The sequence below is a fragment of the Cavia porcellus genome, unplaced genomic scaffold (genome assembly GCF_034190915.1).
Source record: "Cavia porcellus strain 051 isolate PalLab524CR breed Dunkin Hartley unplaced genomic scaffold, mCavPor4.1 scaffold_1, whole genome shotgun sequence".
NCBI classification, from domain to species: Eukaryota; Metazoa; Chordata; class Mammalia; order Rodentia; family Caviidae; genus Cavia; species Cavia porcellus.
Genome location: NW_026947484.1, coordinates 93,243,982 through 93,265,495, shown reverse-complemented (window position 1 = coordinate 93,265,495; position 21,514 = coordinate 93,243,982). Strand labels below are relative to the sequence as shown.

Genomic DNA, 21,514 nt, shown 5'->3' with positions numbered 1-21,514 from the left:
TTTCAATAGCTGGGAAATTTATTTCTTCTGAAAGAAAGCATTCAGTTTTAATTAATGTTAATATTGATGGGGAACTCTGACCTCTGTTTCACTGATGTCTGTCTCCTACATGGAAGAAAGAATCAAAATGTACTGAGTTATCTTTCTTGTACTTCCATTATTGCCGTGATTCCTACTCAGGAATGCTATGAAGTGAGTATTACTATCATTTTCATTTTATGATTGAGAAGACTGAGGGTACAAGCAACTAAAGAGCTTTTCTCTGGCTGCAAAGTTAGAAGGTAACGGAGCTTCTTCCAAGCCTGTGTTCTTTCTACTGAGCAGTGTTCATACTGGGCCCCTCCTGTGAGTGTCAAGGGTTGAAGCAAAGGATAGAAATCGGGAGCACATTAAAAAAGATGAGGAAAGTAGAGACAGTGAGGAAGCATCTCTTAATAACACATTAGAAAAAGTATTAAGAAAGAAAAGAAGTGTGGGCAGCAGTCAGGAGAGGGAAGAAAAAGAGCAGAAGGCCCAGCCACCGGCGTTTGGGTGGTGGAAGGTACTCAATGAACTTGGCCTGCTGCCTGGAAGCTAGCACTGCAGAGATCTATAACCACCAGATCCACAAACGAAGGAATCTGTGAATCATTAAAAATGTTTATTTCTTTATGCCACAAATGATAAAACAGTTAGTCATAAAATACGAGGTTCTTTTTTTTCCCTGAGTAATTGCCATGAATATTTTCAACCATTATTCTACAGGCTCAGAAATGATGTGTTTGAACCGAAATCAACCTCCCGCCGTCCACATGACATACTATGTATGTACATTTAAAGATTAATTTATTTTCAAGATGTTCAAAGCTTACTTAGCATTGATGCTAAAATAGATTAGACGGAGATTGTCTTTAGAAAAACAAAATTAACACATTATTTCTTTCTTGTGAAAATTGTTTTCCTGGGGATCTAATTTCTTCATTAATAATAATAATAATAATAATAGTAATACCATGAGCCAAATCTGAGAAATTAGGAGACTAAAAATTTCCCCCCTCGGGTATATACATCTCTTTTCCCCCCAGATATGGCAATTCTTCTCAATGCCAAAAGAACACACACAAACCACAAAGTCTTATAGCTATTTTAGTTACCATTCTATGCTGTTATAGCATGTGACAAGTTAGACTTCTTATGGTAGATATTCATTGGTCCCTCAGGATTCAGTGTGGAGACGATAGCGCAATTCCAATCAAATATGCGTCTGGTCAGGGAGAGCCAACCATAATAGATGCAAAGGCCTACGTGCCCAGCCTAAGAACTGGGCATTGCATAGAAAGTCTGTTTTGCTTTATTTCAGTCAAGGGAAGGGGCACTACAAGCTTGTAGTTCAGCCAGAGATGAGGTCTGATGTTTTTGTTCCAGAATACCTGGAACTTGTCAGCAGGCAAAACAATCATAAGTTCACCATGAGGCCACAGTGTAAGGCTGATCTACAGAATTTCAAAGTGCCCTAATCATCACTTTTTAAAAGTAATGTATTTTCTCAGAAAGTGTACTTCGTTAGAAGACAGGAAGAAGTTGAAAAAATGCAGTACATTAGTTTGCTAGGGCTGCTAGAGCAAAGTAGAACAGACTGGAGGGTTAAATGCCAGAAATTTATTTGTGTATGACTCAGGAGGCTGGATGCCCGAAAGCAGAGGGGTATCAGCAGTGCTGGCTCTTTCTCAGACTTCTCCTTGGCTGGGTGTGGCTGCCTCCTCCCTGTGTCTTCACGTGGTCATGTGCATGCATGTGTGTGTGTATACTTCCTAATCTCTTTTGATACCAGCACAGAAATATTATATTGAAGCTATTTTAATGACCTTTAAATTAATTGCCTTTGTAAAGACATTGTTTCCAAATATAGACATATTTTTAACTACTGGGACTTAGAATATAACTCAAACCATAACAGGTAGGGAAAAAGAACAGAGCTGATCTCCCCAGATCCAGCACCATGCTGAATGCTATCTAGATAATTTTTCTTGCACTCTTTGGGAAAATCCATGCGGTGGCATTTTTCAATGTTTCCAAAAGAAATATAAAGGTCATCAAATACTATAAAAATATTTTCTCCCAATCTCGTTTTAGTTTGTATACTTTATTTAAAAATTATACTAATACAGGAATATGTACTAATTGTCAAAAATTTAAAATACTATAATGGTACATGGAATAAGAAATGAACATTCCTTCTGTCTTATCCAGCCACGCAGTGTCCCCTATTTCTAGATCAGGCAATCACTGTGATCAGTTTGATGCATGTCTGTCAAGACCTGAGGTCTATGTCACATGCCCAGACCTGATTCACTTTAGAGAGTTATAAAAGCTGAGATTATTAGAGATATCACTGCACAACTTGCTTTTTGTTATCTTAACAAGGCAACTTGGAAAAACTTCACAGTTTACTCTATGTTATTCTGTATGTGTGTGTGTGTGTGTGTGTGTAGGACTGGGGACTGAACCAGGACCTCATACATGCTAGGCAAATGCTCTGTCACTAAACTATATCTTCAGCTCTTCCTTATTCTTTTTAAATGATTGTACAGTGTTCTGTGATATAATTACACCACAGTTTATTTAACCAGTCCCTTGCATTTGTCTTTCCAATTAATATACACATAGCATTCATGTTCATTGTTGGTACGTATTTAAAAGGTATTTTTTTTATCAGTAAGAACACTGAGGCTGAAGAAGGCTAACAACACATTTGTTTAACGCATATAACTAGTAAGTGGCAGCCTCAGGCTTAGGAAAGGCCATGTTCTTTCTACCACATGGTGCTGCTCTCAGTCCTCGGTGTCATGGACTGAAAAGGGAAGAATGTATGCGTTAGAACGTTGTGCCCTCCTCCCACCCACCCCTTGTCCTGGCCTCACAGAGACTGACCAACGGTAAAGTGCATGTGGCATCTATAAAGCATAGGCAAGCTGGGTCCTGATTTTGTTCTATCAGTGTACAGACGGGGTCTTAATAAAGCTACTGGGAAAAGACACATCCTACCAGACTTTAAAATGAGAGAAGTATCTTTTTCAGAGACTGCAGTGCAAGGAAAAGTCCTGGTTTTTCTCAACTGGACAGGAAAAGGGGGGTAGAGCATGAATGGGTCTGTGGAGAAGCATACTTCCTTGGTCCAGTACTGGACACATAACCTCACGAGAACCAGCCCGGGTGCCCAGGTGCCTCAGAAGCCCTCTATTGGGTGGAGGATGCCAAACATTTGCTAGGAAGAAATCAACATTCTTTTACTTAGAACTTTCCTCCCTTTAGCAGACTTGTTGCTTGACGTGAAGAAACTCTTCTGCTGTCTTTTCAATCTTTTGTCTGAGATTAGCTAGCTTTGGTGCTGGGAGAAGAGAGTACACAGAAGCAATGTATATAACTTCAAAAAATAATGTTTTATTTAATTCATAAATAGTAATCTTTTTACCAGTTCCATTTTTGTATCGTGAACAACAATTTGTAAAACGACAATATGTAAACATCAACTAGTGATTTCTTACTGTTTATTTTTTTCTCTGAACGTATGCATTATTTCTATCTATTTTCTGTTTTGTTTAGTCTTTCTTTAAATAAAATTTTAAAAAAAGAAAAAAATAGTAATCTTTAGTTACTAATGGGATGTGTACATCTACTGGACATGACACAGTTTTTCAGTCCTAAAATCAGATTGGACAATGCCTCATGTCATGTTGATAACCTCGGAGTTCTTTCTTTATAACAAAGTAAACTCAACTCTGTGAAGATGAGATGTCATAGAAAAGAAGATAGCATGGTCTTGGGATTTGTCAGTGTTCATTAGATATTCCCTGTGATTCTCTTGAATGTTTAAAACATCTTGTGAATCTACTGTATTTCTTGGTGCACAGTTTCAGATGCGTGATGACAGACACTTAATGCCAGCTCCTAGATGCACAAGGGTGACAGACTCAGATTCTGATGTGACTTCTTCACACTCTGTGCTCATATTCATATTGATGATTATCATGGTTTACATCTAGATGTCCCCTTAAAACTTGAAGTGCTCGTAGGTGGAGGTTTTGCTAAGTGATTTAGTCATGGATGTGTCCTACTGGGTCAGCTCACTGATTGGTTTAGCATGGTTCTGGGTGTAGATGATAGTGTTACTGAAGAAGTAAGACCCACCCTTGGTGTGGGTGGCATCACCATAGGCTTGTAGCATGGGTGGAATGAAAAGAGAAAGAGAAGAAAATGCTTGCTGCCTTCTGCCTGCCATCATGAAATGTTTTTACTCTACTACGTCCCTCTGCCATATGCCCTGCCTTAGAATCACCAACTATGGATTGAAACCTCTACACACTGTGAGCTAAAATAAATCTTTCCTCTAACTTGTGGGTATTAGTTATTTTGTTCCAACAGCGAGGAAGTAACTAAGACATAGTGTATACCATAATGTATTTAGATACATGTCTGTGTGTTTGTCTTTTCCATTAGTCTCTGATTTCTTCAGCCTTCAGGTAGCCTGTCTTTTTATTAATAGCTGCAGCCCCTACCATTGGTAGGGCAGAGTAAGAGTTGGGAAGTCAATCATTAATATGTTCGTTAAATAAATGAGTAAACAAGAGAATAAATTAATGAAAAAGCAAACAAACAAATGGCCCTGACAAGTGATATCATGTTTTATTTTTCAGCTTCTAAGATAACAACTAGATTATTGGCTAGAAAGGGCCCAGTGGGCAGGCTCACTAACTTACTCTGGTAGTCATCACTTAATACAACGTGTATCTACACTGTAGGGGTATGCCACCACTTCGAATGTTGTTCCAACAGGTTTTGTTTTTTCATATTATGAACCAGGGAGACTTGTAGCATTTCTTTTTTATGTTAATATTTGACCCTTGACATAAGCCAGCAAATGTTGCCTGATTTTATGTTGTCTAAAGGTCCTATGTGAAAAACAGACAAAGAGCTATTTGGACTTTATTTAATAAATGTGAGAGCAACTCTGTGAGTATCATGGATTTTTACAGCTTCAAATATGAGAATTACTGGTCAAGATGCATGGTTGAGATCTTGCTGTTCACAGTGGCCCTCTTCATTGTGATTCTACTTTATTGCTAGTTATAAATCCTTTCACTACAATATTTCTGGTCATTACACTAACAGAGATATATTTATTGATCTGTATTCAGATCCAAACCCATTATAAATCAGATATACTTTTAAAGAATTGTACAATTTAAGAGGTAGAAGGGACCTTGGAGGTTATTCAGTTTAACCTCTCACTGGGTATAAAACCTGATGGCCAAAGTAACCTATAAACTTGCCAGGACCATTCTGATCATTCTGGCCTTAATAGCTGCTGCCTCTGTCTCCTGTTAGAATGGTGCACTTGAGCCATTCCACGACAACATGCTAGAGACCATAACAGTGAGTTTTATCAAACTAAGGATGGGTAAAGAGGCTTAGGAAAAAGTATTCCCTTTCTAAAATTATCGCATCTTCCGACCAGTGCCACCTGAGTCCAAACAAGCATCAGTGCTCACTTGAACTGCTGCAACACTCTCTTAGTTGAATTTCTGCTTTCATCCCCTGCCTTCCCACCATTCCCCAAAGCAAGCTACAGTTTTACTTATCTTTTAAAGGATAGGTCAGATTCTATTTTTCCTATTGCAAATGTTTCAGTAGATTCACTTTGTGCTTAAAACACAGTCCAAACACTTCATAATATCCCAAATGGCCTAGCAATTGTGGATTTTATTTTTTATCTCCCAATATTCTTCCTCTTATCCAGTGGACTGTAGATCAGTGGTGGTTAAACTATGGCATGAGTGTTATTGTAGTTTTCTTTTAAAAACAGAAGATGTTAATATAGAGGTTTTCTAAACTAAAACCTCAGTATTCAGGCTTAATTGCAGGGCTGGCGCTTTGCAATAAATAAGTGAGTTTTGGGTTGCAGTTTGGCACTGGATCTCTAAGAGGTTTCCCATTACTGTACTGGGTTTTGTCTTTACTTTCTTTGTACTCACAACACTCTTTTACACCTCAGAGCCTTTGCACTATCTGTTTCTTCCATGGATACCATGGATACTCACACCATTGGTTTCTTCCCATCAGCTCTCATTATTAAGATCTGAAGTGGATAATTCTCTGCATAGTATAGACCATTGCTTGACATATTTTCCTTCCAAGCAACTTGCTTGCATGTCTATAAACTGTTTTTATTTATTAGAATGAGAACTTCAGTAGAGCTGGGTTTTGCTCACCAATTATCCAAAGCTGAAAACAGTTCTCTTGTTCTGTAAATATTTTTGTGTTAAGAACAGTAAAACTGTAGGGGAGCAATGTGATCTTAGGAAAGAATTTAAAAACACCAAAAGCTACTGCAAAGAACTTCATGGCCATTGCATTGCTAATTATGGTCACTATTCACTAAATTCAACTAATGTGAAGCTTCAAGAAGTGAAGAAAAAAGTTTATAAGCAATGAAACAGTCCTCTAAATAATTTGAAAGTCAGTTTAAATGTCGAGTTAAGTTCAAGGAGATCAAATTTGAGGCTTAGTTCAAGTAAACATTAAGAAGCAATCTATAGAGAACTTTTGAGGGCTTTTTCAATTCACTCAGTCGTGGTTAAATTTCCTGGACTAACAGACCTGCTTGAGTGGTTTGATTGCTGCACATGTTGTGTTTCCTAATGGTGCCCTTAGTGTTTTTTTTTTTTCAAAGAGGTAGGACCTTTCTGCTCTTTTAGAAAAGAGCAGATAACTATAATATGGGAAAGATTAGATGAACTATCTCCTCAGGAATGAAAATAGTCTTCTTGGAGCAGCTAGAAACAGAGTCAAAACCAAGTATCACGGGAAATTTGACTTTCATGTACTAATATTACCCTATGTGCAGGACAATTGGTAATACATTTTTAAAAGTCTATGAGCTGGGGGCTGGGAATTTAGCTCAGTGGCATAAGCACCTGCCTTGCAAGCAGGCAGTCGTGAGTTCGATCCCCGGTACCGATAAAAGTCTATGAGCTGACTATTCAGCAAAGCCAGAAAAATTGGAAAAGTGGGGAGATATTTTTACTCCTCAGGTTGCCTTGGGGAATAAGAACCCAAAGAGATACTGTGGTAGCATCTGTACAGAAAATAGTAAAAAGGTTCTGTGGAGCCAAATAGCTCTGAAGCATCCCGGGAAACTATGTCAGGATTAACGGGCAATCCTGAGCCTGAGCTAAGAGACTCAAGTTTTCCCAAACCAAGTGTCTAAGGGGGAATATTTAACTGGATTGTCCTGGAGTTCTTAGTTTGAAAAACTGGAATGTGATTATGAAAAGATCCCTTTTTGGGAGATTTTTGTTTTTTTGGCACTGCTGCTTCTGTCATGGACAAAAGCCAGAAAAAAATATCTTCACATTATTTGAAGACTCTAGGTTCTCATAAAAAATTCAATGTCAGTTTGATTCTACAAGCTATAAAGTTTTGGCTCGTGCAATGCTATGGGTTGTTAAGTAATATTAGGCCAGAGACTTAGCCTGCATTAGTCCATGAAAATGCTCATAACAAAAGTGAGGAAGTTGTTCTAAGCGAGGAGGTAGTTCTAAGAGCTTTAAGGACAAGGAAGGCAGACGTCTGCTCATGATGCTCTAGGCATTCATCTAATATAGAGGAGTAGGATGCTTTCTACTATTTGAAAAATCACAAAGAGAAAGACATTAAGGAAAGACTACAGTATAATAGCATGACATGAAATACAAATTAGGAGTTAAGATAAAAAGGATAGTAAAGAAAACCACTGTGTTGAATTTCATTTTTTTACAAAAAAATTGTTTCCTATCATTTCTAAAACAAACGGCTCATATCAATTTTTGAAGAATTATCTCTATTTCATTTTTAAATTAGCCAACAGTTGGAGTAGAGTTGTGGGGGGTAAGAGCAGCACCCACACAAGTTTTATCTAGTGTCTAGTATCCTAAATAAAAATAGAGAAATAAATGGGGTAAAAATTTTCACTGAACAACTGTGCTTACTCTACGTGATCATACTTTCTAGTTCCTTGAACTCAGGTTCGGCATTCGAGAGGATGTACAATCCCTCTCAGTAATTCCAGGCGCTGTCCCTTCACCTGGACTTTGGTCTTCAGTCACCCCAGGGCTCATCTCCTGTATTCCTGTTTCAGTGCTGCTCAGTATTCCTGCTCAGGCTTAGGACGCTGGTGACCAAGTACTCTGCGGGATCCATCTTTCTAACTCTCAGCCCTGCTCCTCTGTGCCCTGTGTGCTTGCTTGGTTCCTCCAGCCCCCGGGGGCTTTTCCAGGCTTCTTCTCACTGTATAATGTTCAATTTGCTTCTCTCTTCCAAGAATGACATAGATAACATTTTCCTTGTCCAAGATGACTCTTCTTGTCACCTACTGTCTTCTCTGTGACCCGTTGATGGCACTGAGGGTGCCCTCACTTCCTTACATCATCAACTTCTCTTTTTGGGTCGATTAATCTCTCAAGGATTTCATGTTTTAAGCAAACAAACAAACAGAATATTTCTGGATTCCACAAATGAAGTCTATTAAACACTTTATAAAAACAGTGTTATGCTTTCAATAGTCTTTAAAGACTCATGGTGAAATTTAGCTGCCATTCTGATGGTGTTAAGAGGTGGGGCCTTGGAGAAGTAACAGGCCCTCTGGCCTCTGCCCTCACAGTAGCAATGCTGTCATGATAGAACTGGATTAGTGATTGCAGGAGTGAGTTTCTGATTAAAAAGGATGAGTTTGGCTCCATTTTTCTGTCTCATCCATACTTGTTTGCCCTTCCACCATGCCATAATGCAGCACAGGGGAACTTTCTGGATGCTGATACCATACTCTTGGAATTCTTAGCCACTAGAACCAGGAATCAAATAAACTTCTTGTAGTTATAAATCACCCAGCCTATAGTATGTGGTTATAGCAAATGAAAACTGGACTGAGACAAGCACCTTATACACTTCCAGTCCATCTTCAATTAGTCCACTTAGTACTGGCTCTAGCCTTGATTTTGTTCCTAACGCACTATAGAAATTGCTCTCTTACAGGCTTTCTTTGTTTTGTCTTTAGTATTCAACCACTTGGAAACATTTTTTTCCCACTGAACATCTTTTAGGAATTCTCTCTTTTATGGTATCTTTTGTGGTTTACCTGATTCTGCATTCTTTTCTATTTGAATGCAAAAATTCAATGCTTCCTTCTCTCATCATACTCTGTACTCCTTACCAAAAAAACTGCTTTCAAAATTTCAAACTTTGTGTTTCTAGGGCATGAGTTTTGACTTCTTTCCCAGATAAAAATATCCTTTGTCTAGTTTGATGTTTCATTTATAATTAAGCTTGCAAGTCAAACTCAGTAGTGGCCCTAAATCGAATTTATTATTTTATTCTCCAAAAACTTCTCCCAACTGTATTATTACTGATAATGACATTAACCAGTCTTCTAGAAGCTTCAGTGTTCATTTTGCATTCAGCAAACATGTAATGCGTGCTTAATATGTGTTAAGGACAACAGTTCTGGGTACTAGGGATAAAAGGGCAATTGGGATTAATAAGACTCTTGTCCTCATAAAATTTATATTTTAAGGGAAGGAGACTGAAAATAGAATAATCAAGTAAGTCCACTTTTGCTAGAGAGAAATGCTATGAAGAAAGTACTGGATGAGTAACTATTTCAAAGGCTAGAGTTGGGCAGCAGGACACCCATGTTACACAAGACGGCCAAGGAAGCTGCTTTGGAGGTGGGAATCTGCACTGAGACTATAATAACAAAAACGCCAATCATGCACATGTTGAGGAAAGAACGTCTTGAATAAAAAAGGACTAAGCACATCACTAATTTCAAATGGTTGTTAAGCCATGCAGAGTGATGGTCATTTTGATCCCTCTTGAATCCATTTCCTCCTGGTCTAAGTGCCCATTACTTCTTGTGCGCCATGCCCTGTTCTGGTGCATCCTCCTCTCACTACGGAGTGATCCTTTGTAAAGTGAATCTTCACATTACATTCTCATTCTGAAGCCTCTAGTAACTGCCATTATTCATGGGAGCAGTTTAAACTTGGAAGACTATACTCATGCCTCTTCACAGTATGCTAATATGTGGTATGATCAAAAGACATGGTGAAAGTATAAACAAATAAAAATGTATTATAGTAAAAGACACATTGCTGTTAGTTCCTTTCAAAATACCCACCCCTTGCTTTGAACACACTTACGTCATCATCCTTGCCATTTTCTGAAGCAGTTATGGAAGTTCGCTTTTATGAGTATCTTTGCTTGTGCTCTCCTGGCTACCTCAGTGTCCTGATGTTTACCTTTCATAGTCCTTTTGACACTGGGAAGAACTAGGAGCTGCACAGCGCCAGATCCAGTGAATGGGGTGGATGAGATCCACTGCAATGCTTTCCATGCCTGCCTTTCTGTTGGATGTCACTGGCAGCAGCATTCACTTTTACTACATCTCATAAAATACTCACTAAAGACAACTCACAGAACTGCTTCAGAAAAGACAAGCACAATGGCATTAAAGTGTTCAAAGCAAGGCGGAGTACTTAGAGGGGGTTAGCGCAATGCGTCTTTTACTGTGATAAAGTTAACATTTACATATATTTTAAACATACCTCATTTAACCTTAAAATATTTTTCAGTTCTTGCATTTTGCTGTGCACAATTTATTGAGATCCATGTTCAGAACACATCTAAATATTCCTGCTTCCAAAGTTGCCTGTTATGTCTCCACCATTTGGATTGATTCTCTCCTAACAGCTAATATGGGACAGTCTAGGCCCCTGAGCCCTGTTTCAAATCACCTTTTCCTTTTAAGAACCTTCAGATTTCTCTGTTTTAATCTAGGAACAACTCTATTTCTTTCCAATGGCATTTGTCATATTTTGCCCTGGAATATGGTTATTGTACACATCTATCTTCCCTTTCTGCACCCCTTACTTTATATCAGATGTTGTAAGACAGTGACCACATGTTTTTATCTACGGGCTAGTGTAGTGCCTGAGGCACAGTTGGGATTGAGTAATCCATGCTGAACAGAATGAATCTGTCAAATCTGAGTTTGATTAGCTGATGTTTATTTCATGATGCCCTGAGTGTTTTCCCCTTTTATCAGTCTCCTTAGTCATCTCTCATGTGACCTCTATGTGAAAAGACAGAGAACAGAGGGGAAATAGAGAGTCCTTGTTTTGAAACAGTCTAGTTAGCTTCAATCTGGTTAACTGATTAAAACTTTGTATTGAGGAACTATAATTGTATAATCAATACAATATGAGATAAATAACTCATGGAAGCGTCTCAGGATACGTAAAATTTCTTAACACCTTCTAAGACTTAAAAAATACATTATTGCAATCAAACAACCGCATACTTACCACATTACTGCAAGTTCTGTATCTGATATTTCTTCCTTCACAGCTCCTAGGTTACAGAAAGAAAAAGAACTTGCATTACTACTTAGGAGAGGCTTTAAATTTTACAAGAAATAATTCTAAGTAAATTCTTATAGATGTGGCTATTAAATAACAAGCAGTATCTCTAAAGAAGTTGCATATATATTTGGATTCCTCTGTAAGGGTTGAACTGAATCATTCATTCTGCTTCAAAAAATTTAAAATAAGTATTACTACATGTTAAACCAAATAAATAGTAAAGAAAGATTTTCTGAAAAATATTTATTCTAAGTGAATCTTGTTTTCTAAGTTATTTCTGATATAAAACTGAAGAGGTAGTTTAATGAAAAAAAATCTTAAATATTGAATATGGTAAAAATTGGACTTAATATTTAACATGTCTTCTAAGGTATGAAAGGTCATGATTGTTGAACAGTTATTTCTATTTCTAAAACATATGTTCATTATAGAGGTTTTGAAAAAGACAGATTAAAAAAAAAGTCCCCTGTGGTTTCTCATGTAAAGATGATCACTGTTATTTTGATTTACTTATTTCTTTCCCATGCAGAGGAAATTACACCATTTGTACAATTTTGTAGTTTGTTTTCTTCTCCACTTCAAATTTTTTAGAAGTACTCTCCAAACTTTAAAGATACTACATTGAGGGCTATGTATTAAACTTTAAATAAACTTTAAAGATTAATAAACTTTAAGGATCCTACATTGAGAGCTCTATAATATTCATCAAATAATATCACAAATTTGAATAATTATTCTCCCAGTAGTCACTTAATATTTATAGTTTGATAAATGATAGTATAATAAACTGCCATTTAATAATAAACTATATAGTATATGTATGTAATAAACTATATATAGTATAGTAAACTAACATATGTTTTATTAGAGTTTCTGTGTGTTGAAAATGCATAAATTTCTAGAAGACGAATTGTTAAAGGGAATTAATTCTTGTAAGCTACTTGAAAAATATTGCTAAATTGTATTTCATGAAGGCTGTACCACTGTATAACAACAATAGACCACATAAGACTTTCCACTTTACTGAATTCTTATGAACAAAAACAATTAAGTTTTGATGAAACATTCAGTGATGATAATTCATGAATAACAGTATTTCACTTTTTTGAAATTAAATTACATTTTTCGAAAAACAATTAAAACTATTATGGAATTCCAAGAGACTGAAGATACTAAAAGCTAACAGTAATGGAATGCTAGATGTAACTTTAACTTTCCTTTGTTTATTAACTTAATTTTCTCAAAAATCATGAGAGATAAAATACTATCATTATATTCATTTTGTTGACCAGAAAACTGAACAGGTTACATATTGTACCAAAACCACCCAGCTATTAAATTGTAGAGCTATGAAACTAGGTCATTAGGGCCACAGAACTTACACTCATAATCATAATGTTTTAATGCTTCTTACTTCATTTTTTGGTTCAACAAACATTCACAGAGCTCTTGTTACATGCTGGGTAGTAAATTTACTTTGGGGAATACAAACAGTAATGAATATGACTTGGTCTTTGCCTTTAAGAAAATTAATCATAATTACAATCAGTGTACAAATACTACATGGTAGTGATGTTAGATCTTGAGAATACTGACCAAAAAAAAAAAAAAAAAAACCACCTGAAAACAGTTATACAATAGCTAACTTAGGCCCTAAAGATTTGCCTTTCACCATATTGGTTGTAGTAATACACATTAAAATTAGAAAAGGAAGGCCAGTCAGGTGTTAGAATTACAGTGAAAAACAATAGACAAGAACTAAATTGTTGTCAAGGATTGATTCAGCAATGCCTTAAACACATGCCCAACGAACTTTAAGTCTTTTAGGACCATTGAAAAAGTTCTTCTATGTTGATAACAGATGAGTCATGCTAACCTAGAGAAGTCTAAAAAATATTTCACTTATATGAGAAACATTCTTCATTACACCATATCGACTATACTGCTTGCCACAAACAATCTATAATTTTGTGACAGTCAAAAGGTATAGGGCTGGACATGCTGACATGAGTATGCTGGTCCATATGATGAACAATTCTATTCCTTGCTGTGAATTAATAAATAGGAATCCCAGTTTGCAAGATCTGCCTCACAGGCCAACTCATTGTGAATCAGTTTCCCAAAGGAGAATCTGGGCTTTGCTGAAAAATAAGAAGTTTCTGAGTCTGAAAATATGAGCCAGGCTTCAGATTCCAGTAAATTGACACAGTAATCAATTCTACAACTGTGACCTTTGGTACCACATTCTAAAGACACCGGTATTTACTGAATATAACAGACTTTTCCATTGTGAAGTTGCTGGTGGTCTATAACTAACACAGTGCATGGTTAAAAATGTCCTCTTAGAAATCAAACTCCTCTTTCTGGACTCAAGACCCACATCTTGGATTGCATATTTTTTTTTCAAAATGAGATATTTATTTCCTGAGATTATTATGAAGATTAGGTTAATTAGTAACTGTAAATCACATCACAGAGTGATGTTACTAGTGCATAGTAAGCAATATATAAACATTTGATAAGTAAGTGCATAATAGATATAAAAACATAAATATTGAAATATATGTAAGAAGATATGGAAAAGAAACTATAAGAAAGACAGAGGCATAAAACATTTGGAAAATATTGAGCAATTCTATTTCTTTTGGAACTGAGGATTTACATTGGGAAAGCAATACAGAGAAATACTTTTTAATTATGAACTTTGTAATAAGTAAAGGAAAACTCTTGAGGGTTTTAAATAGAAAAGATACAATGATTCCTACTTTAAACAAATAAATACTGGTGTTAATTACTAAGACTATACTATTCTCTTTCCCACCTTCTTTCTATTTCCTTTTTCTAAACTCGTGTCCATGAAAATTCTGAATTAGTAGTTTGAAGGCAAGGGTTATAGATTCTGCTCGTCTTGCAGAAGTCTCTTGCCCTTTCAGACCCCTTTGTTTCTTCATTTGTCAAATGGTTATACGACTGTTAGGGCACATAGTTGTGATCAACAGCTGTGTACAAATACTCTATTATACAAATACTCTAATGTACAAATACTCTATTAATTGATGAGTTATTATAGAGACATCAGTTACAAAAGAAGATAGAAAATTACCACCTTCAAGGATTTAAATTAGCTTTTCCTCAGGTATTTTAAAGTATAAATACATAGATTCTGCAAATTGAAAACAGGCGATAAGAACATATAAAGCAAAAGATTGATTTAAAATTTCCTTCTTTCGGAAAAACAAAACAAAACAAAACAAAGCCCCAAGAAAAAACACTTGTCATATTTTCCAAAGTAATCCTCCAATATCTAGCACTCAATATTAATTTTTTGTGCTCCTATATTATCTTCCCATTATTATATCATATTATTGAGAGCCTAATTTGTCTAAAATTTGATGTTTAAGTGGTAATGCTTAAGTTTGGAAAGGTGTTCTTTACTGAAACTGAGGGCGATAATGAAAATACTATCCTCTCTATATATTCAGGGCCTACTGTAAATCTCAAGCCTACTACTAGGATATTATCTCTAACCTTCCAAGAACTCTGCAAAGTTTCCATATTCCCATTTATTAGATGAAAAAAATGAGGTCAAGAAAGAAAATGAGGCTCACAGCTATGTGTACAGAAAAGCGAACACTAGGAATTTGGAACCTGGGGTTGATTAACTCCAAAGCTTACAAAGCAATAATAATAATAAAAAAAAGATTTGCCTGACATGTAATGTACTAACATTAGACTAAAAATCCGGGAAGCTGAGCAAAGAGTTGGCCTGGGGCTTAACTGCATCTTATTGATACTATATCAATTTATCAACTGCTTCTCAGTTCTGGTAAATCCACTTCCAGTAAGGCAAACCTAGACACACACTGAAACATCTCCAAGAGAAACACACATCAGTAAGATGCAGTGTGGAAGGACTTCAATACAGGAAAAGGCTCATCAAAAAATTGAATTCATTAAATTTCATAATAAATTGTTCATTAGTAGCAGAATATTCCATCTCAAGGACTTAATTGCTGCCAAGTGGGAATCTTTTCATCCAAGGCATTTATAGGACTAAGCACAAAAGCCTCATTGGATAATTAATTAGCAAAACCTTTTCTCTTTCCTTCTTGTTTATTTTAAAATTTTATTAATGTAAAACAGCTGAGTTGGTTCCATCAATTTAAATAAATTAAAATCCACCTCTGCACATGAAAACCACATTAGAAACTAAAATCCTGGAGAGTGGTAAGGAAAGTCCTAGATGTGGGATAAACAGGGTTGAAGTGAAGGCACCCCCTCGAGCACACTGTAAGGTGACAGGAGAGTTTGTGAGTTAAGTACCATATGGTTTCGGACTCAGTTTCGGACTCAGCAACTGACCGAAGCCTGAAGGAACAAAATATAAATAGTAGGATACACTCTAACCTAAGTTTGTCCCAAAAATTACTTATTTGTTTTATATTGCATTTCTATCTAATCACTTTATTTAGGTTTAATTTCTTTTTCCCAAAATTGAAAATCATTTCAGTAATAACTTGTTGTTTGTGAATTATTCAGACTTTAATTCACTTACATTGAGATTACTAAAGAATTCAGGCACACTTTGTCTCTAGTTAACACACAAGGAACCACTGAGACTATTCAAGGTCTTCAAATACTGATTTTATCTTAATTTCAATCATCATAATTTGGTAAACTTAGAAGAAGTAAATTGCTATGGAAGCTAACACTTTGAAGACTTTAGGAACTCATGGCCTCTTTTATCTTCTCTGCTCTTATTAAGTCCCTCACAAAGGGAGGTGTTTTTGATTTAATTCTTTTCTCTTAATATTCTTCTTACTGCCTCTCCATGCACACAGATCCTTCCAGTGACATTATCAGACTTATACTTCATGTCGAAGAATAGTTTCAAGAAGATCTGGTCGCTGCGTCCCAAAGAACAACTGTACTTGTTTTAGGTTCATGAAACCCCGACTTTGTTCACAACTTCTACACAGCCAGAAATGCTGCTGAGTAAAAACAAGTAGTAAAAAAAAATGTGGACTCAGAGGCAAAGCAAAGAGCTTTAAAATAGAACAGGCCTGTCTGCTTACAAATATCTTTTTTTAGTTATTCAAAAGGAATCTATAGGTCATTTTTAGTGAAACAGACATGAAACCATGCCAACAATTCAAGACAGAGGGACCCTGAGCCCCTTAGACTGTTGAACTAGAGTGACCAGGGTTGCACAATCCACACAGATTTACAGCCACAGCAGGGGTCTATTTCACTTGGTTCTGGGTCACCATCCCGTCCTCACCCCCATGGAGCGCTGCAGTTCCCACTGGAGCTCTATCACGGGAGGCTTCTCAGAAGTCAGCTGAAACACTTCCACGTTTGGGAGGCTTTTACAAAGACCTCAAAATGAATGCAGATTTGAGAATACCTGAGAGAAACAGGTGGGGGTGTACTGCCAGTTTCTTTTCATTTGCTGCAGACATCACTGCAAGAAATTTCTTCAGGGATAACACTTGATACTAATCAAATGAGCCAATAAAAAGATAGCCATCTAAACCTCCTGACCCTGTAGGCAAAGTTACCCTCAAATGGTCATTGTTGTCATCTACAGTTCAGGCTGAATGCAGAAAACCTGGGCATAAAAATGGAGTTTGTGCATGACAGATGGGTAGATGTGGTCTGCTTTTGCGAGGCAGAGAAAGCAGAATTCAGTTATATACCATCCTCGTGGCTTCCACAGGTCTCACGTAATCTTTTCCTTATTCTGTTTTACCTTTGTGCTTAAAAGAATATTCCCTTCATGCTGCATATTTTACTTCATATTTAAGATAGCTAACAGTTAATTCTGATTTATGTGTCCTAAACATCTTGCATGTGGAAATGTTATTTCGAGGGCGTCTGGTCCCAACCAAGGGAATCAATTCAGTACTGTACTTCTTCAAAATGATATACAATTATTCCTGTGCTCTAACTTTATTTATAATATGCCTCTAAATAATTGGAAATGTTTTACTATGAACCTCTGGTGATCACTTTACTAATATGAAGAAATTTGAAATAGTTTTAACACATATTAAAGAATGCCTATTTATCCCGGAAAATGATTTTGAGTCCACCTCTCTCTATTCTACCATGTACTCCCACACCACCACTACCTCAGATAACAAGAAATACGCTTACAAAATTGGATGCAAATAATGTGTTATCTGGTAACACTTAGTTATGAGAAACTGATCTTAAACAGTGAGAAGTATCTTCGACTTTCTTTGTAATTAAGCTTAAATTCTTTCTTTGCTCATCTGAGCAAATATTTCCTTCATTGGCCAAAGTCACAAACATAAAGCATTGTCAGCTCACATAACCATCAGTAGAAAAATCACTTCAAAATAAGAGAATCAGAGGAACTTGGCGCTTTGGGGCTTTCAAAAGCATGAGTAAAGAAATACCTCTTTCTCTTACAGGTTTGGGTGAAGGGTCCTTGAGTCTCATGCAAGATGTATATTTGTTTTCCACTGCTTCCTTTGCATGTGACACATCACACAACTAAGCAGATTAGGGCTAAGGGATAGATTTACTTTTTTCTGAATAGATAGATATGTAAGCCAAACTATTATGACAACTTGACAAATACAGCTTTTGAAATGCTTTCTGTTGTAATAATATAACAAAAAACACAGAGGTCCGCTGCCAGGCATCGTGCTTCAGGGGCTGAGCTGGCTGGGAACAAACACTGCCCTAGGTCACATAAACTTTTCATAACCTGAGAGAGGCTCCAAAGTAGCCTAAGGAGCCCAAAGAGGAGTCAGCCTTAGAGCTGAATTTTCAAAGCAATTTTAAACTGACTAGGGGACAGAAGAGGCCCAGATTAAAAACAGGGTCATAAAATGTGCTCTAGACTTAAAAAGTGTTTCTTTGGCATAGATAACATTGTTATGACCTAAGTTTTATATTTCAACACTTCTGCTCTATAAGAATCTCTCATTATAAAAATGTACTGAATGTAATGCCAAATTGGAAATCCTGGCTTTTATACACAGAGAGTTACTTAAAAAACCTAATGTGGAGACTAAATTTGATAAAAATGGAAATTATGTAGGTTCAGGAAAAGCACTGTAAAATGACATCCCTTCTAGATGTTTGATCTCCTTTCAGCCAGAGAAAATTAACAAAGGTTCTCTGGACTCTCGCAGATTCTTGAACAACAGTTAGAAGCTTCAAAGATTTAAATTAAAATTTAGACCCACAGGACAACATTATAGATTGAATTCTGGAGTTTTTCCTCTGAATTTAAAATTGGCTTATTTGGTATTATGAGTGTATGGTATGTTCTAAATTACAACAAAAAAATCACTGCCAGGTTTTTTCCAAACAAGTACGATTTTACATTATCTCTGCCTGTTCTTCAAAGACAGACATGTTACAACAAAACACCAAGTGTTCACAAATATGGGCTGGGGTTATGAAAATGAAGAATATAGTTATGTAATCAAAAAAAGAAATTACAAGAACCATAACATTGTAAACCCTAATGATCATGCCTGGTTTCTAATGGGGCCAGAAACTTTTCTGTACACATTGCTGAGACCATCTAATGAAACAATGTACATTAGGTATTTGCACAGTGAAAACAATTCCCTGGGCAGTGCTTCCTGGTTAATAAGTTTTGTATAATGCCTTCTGATTTATAAGTCAGCTAACACATTTCTGGAGTATCCAGTCTAAACCAGTATGAAGCAAGACATTTTAAGAGATACAAAAGCGATGACATCCTCTGACCCTTATCAAAGTTACGATTTAGTTGGAAGAACACTACATTAATTAGAACAGAACATACACTAAAACACCAAGTCAACAACTAGTAAGTATAGTTTAGGTACTAACTAGAGAAGGAACCTAAAAAAGGGAGAGGTAAATGTCAGTGAAATAACTTAGAGAAGACGTACTATGTAGGATACTTTGGGACTTATGTCTCAAGTATGTGAAAAGAGGAAGAGCTTGAGAATCAGCCCTCCCTTCCTGCTCAATTCAGACAGGGCTCTCATTCCTTGTGAAATGTCCGTAAACTCATCCAAAATTGCCAGGATACCTACTATCTACAAGGCAAGAAGGCAAAAATAAAAGACAAGATAAAACTTGTGCCCATATCACCAAGAGTCTAATAAGTTTAGTGCCATACAAGAATTGTAACACAGTCTGACTCCCTAATGCTTACTCAAGTGACACAAACAAAACATCTTATAAACATGGCCCACTGAGGCAGAGGGTACTGCTGGAGGTAGCTCGGAATAACAGGCAGCGTTTCAATAGGTGAGCAGGGCGGGGAGGGGCGTGAGGTGGAGGCTCATCAGGACAGCAGCCACCAAGGGAGCCAAGTGCCAAGCTCTTCAAAGCATTAGGACACAGTTTTATGGTCAGCCAAGCCTCTCTTTGTCTTTTAGAAAATCTTACTTTGTCCCTTGATTTGCTTTTCTTTCCCATGGCCTATGTGTTTGCTCTCTGAGCTATAGTGTCTGGAACACTGTTTCTGTTACACGCATTTCATGAGAAAAAGAAGGAAGGAAGAATATAAGAAAGAAGGGAAGAGAGGGCTGGGGATATAACTCAGCGGTACAGTTCTAGGCAAGCGTGAGGTCCCGAGTAAGATTCACAGTATAAAAACAGAAGAAGGGCAGGGGTGTAAAGGAAGAGGGAAAGAGTGGGAAAGAATAAAAGAAAAGAAATGCTATTAGGATTTCCGTAAAAATCTCTTGGCCTCATATTTGTTCTAATTTTTGATTTCGAAAACTTACTTGAGCTATTTCTGTAATACACTAAAGATGAAAAGTTTTAAATGAAACGAAATATGGGCTATTTATTTTCACATATTTATTCTAAGTTGTGTTTGCCCCTGCGATGCATCTGCTCCGGCTGAAAGATGCCTGGGGGAGGGGGATTGCTGCCTTTGGCTGGAGACCCACTAACAGGAAGGACACGCACTGTATAATACATACGCACATGCCATAAGGGTTGCAAGTGATCTTATAATTTTGCTCAGTAGCCAAAAGCGGCAAAGGATGAGAATAAAAACAAATGTTTTAGAAATATGAAGTCCAACTCTTCCATCATCCCCTGAGGAAAATGTATATTATGAAACTTTAGTTCTCTAATCACCTCACCCGATACAACCCTTGAGTTGGGAATTTATGAATTAACTTGGCTAGAGATGAGAGTTCTCTAGTCCTTCCACATCATCCAGTTGTCCATTGCAAAATGTGTTCCTGGATAATCACAGTATTTTTCTTTAAACCCATGTATGCTATGAACAGTGTTACTCCTTTTCCTATTGACAAGTTAGCAACAAAATGGGTTTTGAGTTTATACGCTGAAGAGAAACTGTTTTCCAGGGCCAAACATTTCAGTTTTAGAGAAAAAGGGGACCTTCGATATTCAGCAATATTTATTGAATTCTTATTCTTTTTCAGGAGCTACACATTTGACTTAAGAGATGGACTGACAAAATTCTAGATAAATTAGGGCTGGGCATGTGGCTCAGTGGTAGCGCCTTTGCCTTGCATGCACAAGGCTCTGGGTTGCTCCCCAGACCCTCCCCAAGCTACAGTCCAAAGCCACACTGCTAGAAAATACTGGGGCTATGATTTAAAATCAGTAGTTTAATTTTTTAAAAAGGGGGCGATAATCCCAAGTGTTTCAGAAGCAATGAAACTCACAGTCAGAAATTCTGGTCTCCATTAAGTGTGGCTTTCTTTCAGCAGGAAAGGGTACTTGTCCTGAGCAGGGTTTTTTTTTTTTCCCAGCCCAAAGGTAGGGCCTACCTCTGCAGCTACTTGAAGTTGATGTATGTAGTTATGACTGGATTGTGCTCGAGTCTGATGTTACCTAGTGTTCTACAGTTATTCCTTCTGCTCCAGGTATAGCACACTTTTTTCAACATACATGATTCTTATATCTCTCTTTTTGCTTTTAAAACCCAAAGTCTTTGTTTTTGATTTTCTACAAATTTGTCCCATAAAGGGGAAACAACCGAATTCAAGAAGTATTATAAAACCTTCCCATCTTGGCTATAGAGAGTGGGGAATGCTGATGGGATGGGAGGCTGAATT

The 21,514-nt window shown here is 36.8% G+C and overlaps 1 protein-coding gene across 3 annotated transcripts in view; it reads right to left on the bottom strand.

Annotated features, from left to right (window-relative positions):
• Nucleotides 1-21,514, bottom strand: part of Adamtsl1 (ADAMTS like 1) — a 927,295-nt gene that overhangs the window by 327,942 nt on the left and 577,839 nt on the right. For all 3 annotated transcript variants that reach the window (XM_063251663.1, XM_063251668.1, XM_013155112.3), the window contains one exon: nt 11,379-11,424. In XM_063251663.1, the coding sequence (XP_063107733.1) occupies nt 11,379-11,424 (46 nt within the window). The remainder of the gene's footprint in view (nt 1-11,378; nt 11,425-21,514) is intronic.